General features: G+C 36.4%; 1 protein-coding gene across 5 annotated transcripts in view; it reads left to right on the plus strand.

The window, feature by feature from the left end:
* The window catches only part of INTU (inturned planar cell polarity protein), an 84,865-nt gene that overhangs the window by 41,419 nt on the left and 37,975 nt on the right, over window positions 1–5,471 (plus strand). For all 5 annotated transcript variants that reach the window (XM_007113496.4, XM_007113495.3, XM_007113498.4 and 2 more), the window contains exon 4: window positions 1,061–1,264. In XM_007113496.4, coding sequence (XP_007113558.2) covers window positions 1,061–1,264 — 204 coding nt within the window. The remainder of the gene's footprint in view (window positions 1–1,060; window positions 1,265–5,471) is intronic.

Consider the following 5,471-nt stretch of genomic DNA (forward strand, 5'->3'; position numbering starts at 1 on the left):
ACCCGGTTTCCCTGCATCGGCAGGTGGACTCTCAAGCACTGCGCCACCAGGGAAGCCCTGAATTTATTTTTTGACTTTTAAAATTTAATTAAAGGAGTCATTGCACTTTAATGTCTAAATTTAAAATTTTATAGGTTGTTACAGTTAGAATGTCCTGTCTTACTTATCTGTATTCTGATAAGACTTTAAACATTAGGAACATTTTGTGCCTATATAGCTTGTGATGATGTCCTTGCTACACAAAATTAACTATATTTAGCGAAAACTTCTTTTAGTCAAGATACACACTGGTGCTTCTTTGAAGTAAGCAAGTTACCTTTGGCCAGCTGGCATCTAGACACATATCTCCTTTTTCAAGGAAAGTTAATTGAGAAGTGGAAGCTACCTTTCTACAACTGGAAAATGGCCACATTCTGGACTCTTACCAATCTTGTTTGACATCAGGCCATGAAATTAGAACTATCTTGACAAAACTGATAGATAATCTTCTTAGGGTCATGGTTCAAGATCTGGCATGTTGATAGTTTTTACTGTCCTTAACCTTTATTTTAAAGGACCACAAAGAGTTCTAAGAGAAGAGTATTTGAATATCACCTCACTTGAAAGGAGAGCTAATTCTGGTTGTATGAGGTCGCTTTTAATCCTAAATGTCTTCCTTTTACCTTCCCCAGATGAGTCAGTGCTATTACCATTCTTAACGTAATGTTACTCTCTATTACGCTATCAGATCATACTAATTTTTGTTTTTCCATGGTATTTCTTGTATTTGTTGTCAGTACTTGGAATAAAATGATTAAGTTTAAACTAATGAACTTATATACAGAGAATTATATATTCTTAATAAATATTTGTAATAATATGTGCCAGATATTGTCCTAGGACCTGGAGATACAAATATAAATAGAATACACAGTCCCTGCCATCAAGGAGCCCATACTCTAGAATGATTTTTATGCATACTGTGCGTACCTGAGTGAATATGCATGTACAGATCCTTCTTTGTGAAAACCACAGCTGATTTTCTCTTGTTGAAAAATCAACACGTTTTAATTTTTTAAAGGTGAAACTGACATTCGAAAATGCATATGCTGTGAAAAAGCAAACAACTCAACCAAGACAGAAAAAGGCACAGTCAAACACAAGTGATTTAATCAAACTTCCATGGGGAGAAGAGGTCAAAGGTACCCAGCAGAATATTCTAAACACTCCTCACATCATTATGTATCTCACACTACAGCTCGACTCGGAAACATCAAAGGAAGAGGTGAGTGTCTTCTCAAAAGTGCAAAGGAAAAAAGTAAGGACCTTTTTATAGTCTTCCAAATGATTCTCAGTCATTCTGTGTCTTATGTTTTGGTATGTCTCTTACACACAGCAGTCTTCAAATTGACAAGCTCAATGAGTCCATTTATAGAGATTACTGAAATATTTGAATTTGTTTCTTCTGTCTTCTTTAAAAATTTCTATTTGAATTGCTTTTTCCATGATATTTTTTAAACTATACTTGGTTGCTTGCATCATTATTATTCTTGCTGTATATTCTTATTTCTATTTTCTTGTGATTACTCTAAAAATTTTATCATGATATTTCTCTTAACAGATTCTAAAGTTAAATACTATCTTAACCCCTTTTCAAAATAATTCAAGGCCCTTAGTACACCTTAACTCCAATTTTCCCCTCTTCACCTACATGCTATTGTCATCAACATTTCAGTGCTATCATTTTTTAAAATTCCACAAGTTGGGCGTAATTATACTACTAGTACTACTACTTATTATTATCATATTTTATACATTATAAAATGTATAAATTATATATCATAAAATGCATATTTTGTACATCGTATTTCATACAGATGAGTCATCTTTAAAATTACATATATGCTTGCCATTTTCTTTATTCACTATTCTTAAATCTCAGTCTGACCTTATTTGATCATTTTTCTTCTTCCTAAAACATATACTTTAGGCATCGCTTTTTTTTTTTTTTTTTTTTTTTTTTTTTTTTTTGCGGTATGCGGGCCTCTCACTGTTGTGGCCTCTCCCGTTGCGGATCACAGGCTCTGGACACGCAGACTCAGCGGCCATGGCTCACGGGCCCAGCCGCTCCGCCGCATATGGGATCTTCCCGGACCGGGGCACGAACCCGTGTCCCCCGCATCGGCAGGCGGACTCTCAACCACTGCGCCACCAGGGAAGCCCTAGGCATCTCTTTTTAATGAAAATCTGTTGGTGATAAATTCTTTTTGTTGTTATTTATTTGATGATGTCTTTTTCACCCCTTCTTGAAAGGTAGCTTTATAATTCTACATTGTGAGAATAGGCCAGTCGCTATAACAAACAATCCTAATGTCTCAGCGGCTTAACATAGTAAAAATTTATTTCTCATTTCAATGTACATGTTCCTGGTCAAATGGCTCAATGATTTGAGCCCTTCATCCAGTGGTTCCGTTATTCCCAAGGGCTTCAGAGTCCTCTCTTGGATCTTTTCCATCTAGTTGGCCAATGAGAGAAGAGAGAAAGCATGCAATATCACATGGGACATTTCAGAGGCCTAGCTTAAAAGTAGGAACATCACTTCTGCTCATGTTCCAATGCCTAGAACTAGTTATGTGGTCTCTCCCGATGAAAGAAGGTGAGAAATGTAGTCTTCCTGTGTGGCCAGGAAGAAGATGAAGTCAACACATAGCATTACTTAGGACAACTAGGTAGCAAGTTATTTTCTCTAATCTGTTCGAAGATAGTATTTCTTGGTCTTCTGACTTATAATTGCTGTTAATAAGTCTACTGTTGGTCATTTCTTTTAAGGAATCTGTCTTTTATTTTCTTTGTTCAGTTTCTTGCTTCTGGTATGTGCAAACTATTTTTTAACCTCTCCATAGTGTTTTTTTGTTTGTTTGCTTAAACATTCCTATTTTTATTTTTATAAGTTCCTGAAAAGTTTTTAACTAATCTACGTGCAAATCTGCCATGCTATTCCTAGTAGTCTTTTGTTGTTTGCTTGTCTTAGTGATTCTATACTTTATTTCTCTGAGCATCTCATACGTAGCTCTTCTTCATTCTATATCTTCCCATTCCAATATCTCTAAGTCCTAGTGGGGACTCTGACTTGTGGTGGCTTTTACCTTGTTATTTCCTTGGGTATCATTGACTAAACTTACTGCTTGATTTTATCTTTGGGAGTCCTGTGGTTCTAAATGGGGAATGCCTTCCTTCAAAGAGAATTTGCTTCTTCTGCTTCTATCACTGACATAGAGCCCTTAAGCCTCACTCACTAAAGGGTCTAGGTTTAATGCAATAGTCCTAGGCCCAGCTCACCTACCTAGCCACTGGCCCAGTGCTCGGTGTCCTGACTGAAGACACTGTAGGTATCAGCCCTCAAGACAACCTGCCTCTGTTCTTCTTCTCACTACTCACCACTCCCAGCTGAGGCCCCAGCTTGCTTTGCAGTGCTGGGGGAGGGGGTTGGAAAGGTATGGAGAAGATGTCCTTGGAAACCTCTCTACTTGTTATATACCCAGCAGTTTAACAAGTATGTTTTAGCTGTGAATCCAGTTGTTGTACAGCACAAGGGTCTCAGAGCATCTAGTTTACCGTAATGCTTTGAGAGTGCAGAAGTGAGATCTAAAAAGTTTTTACCTAGTTTACATTTCTTTCCTTTTGAAATCCTTGCATCCTATACTCTCAATGCCAAACCCATTTTATCCAAAGGGTGTATTTCCTTGTGTTGCTTCTTCATATGTCAAAATTTAGCCAATAATTGAACTGGAAAGGAAGGGATTTACTTCTACATATATTTATAATTTTCTGTGTTCTGAAAAATACATGGAGACCTAGAGTTGATAATTCTAATTTCTTGCACGTTTTACTAGTCCTTTGTATCTTTAGAACAATAAGAAAGTTAACCATGTATTAAATAGAACACACAGCATATTTCTGGGATGGTAGCATCCTGAATCTTTGGAGGTCATCTTGGAGTAGGATAGTGCTGAGGCCTTTTGTCATCCTTGCCTTTCTTTCCATGGGAAAGTGTGTAGATGTTTCTCTAATGAACAGGTTTCTGTCTCTCCACAGCCCTGTATCAACACTGTAATTAGGAGAGGCTTTTTATTCTTACTGAACAGAATGGAAACTGCTGCAAATGCATGCTACTAACGAGTGCTTTAAAATACAGCTAATTAAATTGGTTAGGAACTGTAGAGCTTGCCAGGTCTTGAATTGTGAGGCTTTCTGGGCTGGTCACAGCAGAGGTTGGAATAGAGACTTTCTCAAATGACCTTTGTACTCCGGTATTACTTATTTTACAATTAAATGTCATAGGGTCATTTTGTTTTCATGTGAGTTACATATTTAATAACAGCTTGTTTTCTTCAAGTTACAAAATTTGGACATTTTTTAAAAAATGAATCAAAGACTATATGGTTATTTGTTTAAAGTGGTGTTTGGTATTTGGCTAAATACAGTAAGTTTATTTACCAGTTAAGGTTTAAATTTATTGAGTAGACATAACAGAAGATCTTCACTGGTGTTTGAGTTAATTTCTAGAGATAAAATGTTTTATAATATTTTTACACTATTACAGAAATTTTGAGTTGTTAGGCAGACTGTATTTGGCCCACATAATTCCATAGCAATCTTCATATACTGAATGTGCTTCATAAGTATAAAAAACAGATGTGTCCAGTTTGTCATTATTTATATTTTATCCTAATGTAGAAGTTGCGAAAGCATGGACTCCAAGTCACATAATTATTTCTTGTAAAGAGAGACCAAAGCACAGTGTAGAATGCTCTTTAGAGAGAGAACCAAAGAAAAGATACAGTATTTTAAGAGTTTGGGCTTTCAATAATGGCTATGTTAATATTTATGAATATTGTTATTAAGTAGCATAACTGGAAATTACTCTGAATTCTCTATGGTTTCTATCTAGAAATTTTAATTTTGCCTGCTTTTAATTTGTCTTGTGAGAAAAATAGCATGTTGCTTTAAGTAATAGCAAAAAAGTAAGGCACAGAATGATTCAATCCGTCATGTAAAAGTACTAGCAATGCACATCTTGATTTTGCAATTTATAAAAATGAAATTTTTTAAAAACTGTGTTTCCTGGGAATATGCTCTTCTTGAAAATAGAAAACTATTAAGCATTTTGTGGATAATCTTATGAATTTAGTATTTTCTGTAATTTATTTATTTTTTTTTTGGTGGTGGTATGCGGGCCTCACACTGCTGTGGCCTCTCCCGTTGCGGAGACGCGCAGGCTCAGCGGCCATGGCTCACGGGCCCAGCCGCTCCGCGGCAATGCTCTTCTTGAAAATAGAAAACTATTAAGCATTTTGTGAATAATCTTATGGATTTAGTATTTTCTGTAATTTATTTTTTTTTTTTTTGGTGGTGGTATGCGGGCCTCACACTGTTGTGGCCTCTCCCGTTGCGGAGCACAGGCTCCGGACGCGCAGGCTCAGCGGCCATGG

Source organism: Physeter macrocephalus, chromosome 7 (assembly GCF_002837175.3).
Source record: "Physeter macrocephalus isolate SW-GA chromosome 7, ASM283717v5, whole genome shotgun sequence".
NCBI classification, from domain to species: domain Eukaryota; kingdom Metazoa; phylum Chordata; class Mammalia; order Artiodactyla; family Physeteridae; genus Physeter; species Physeter macrocephalus.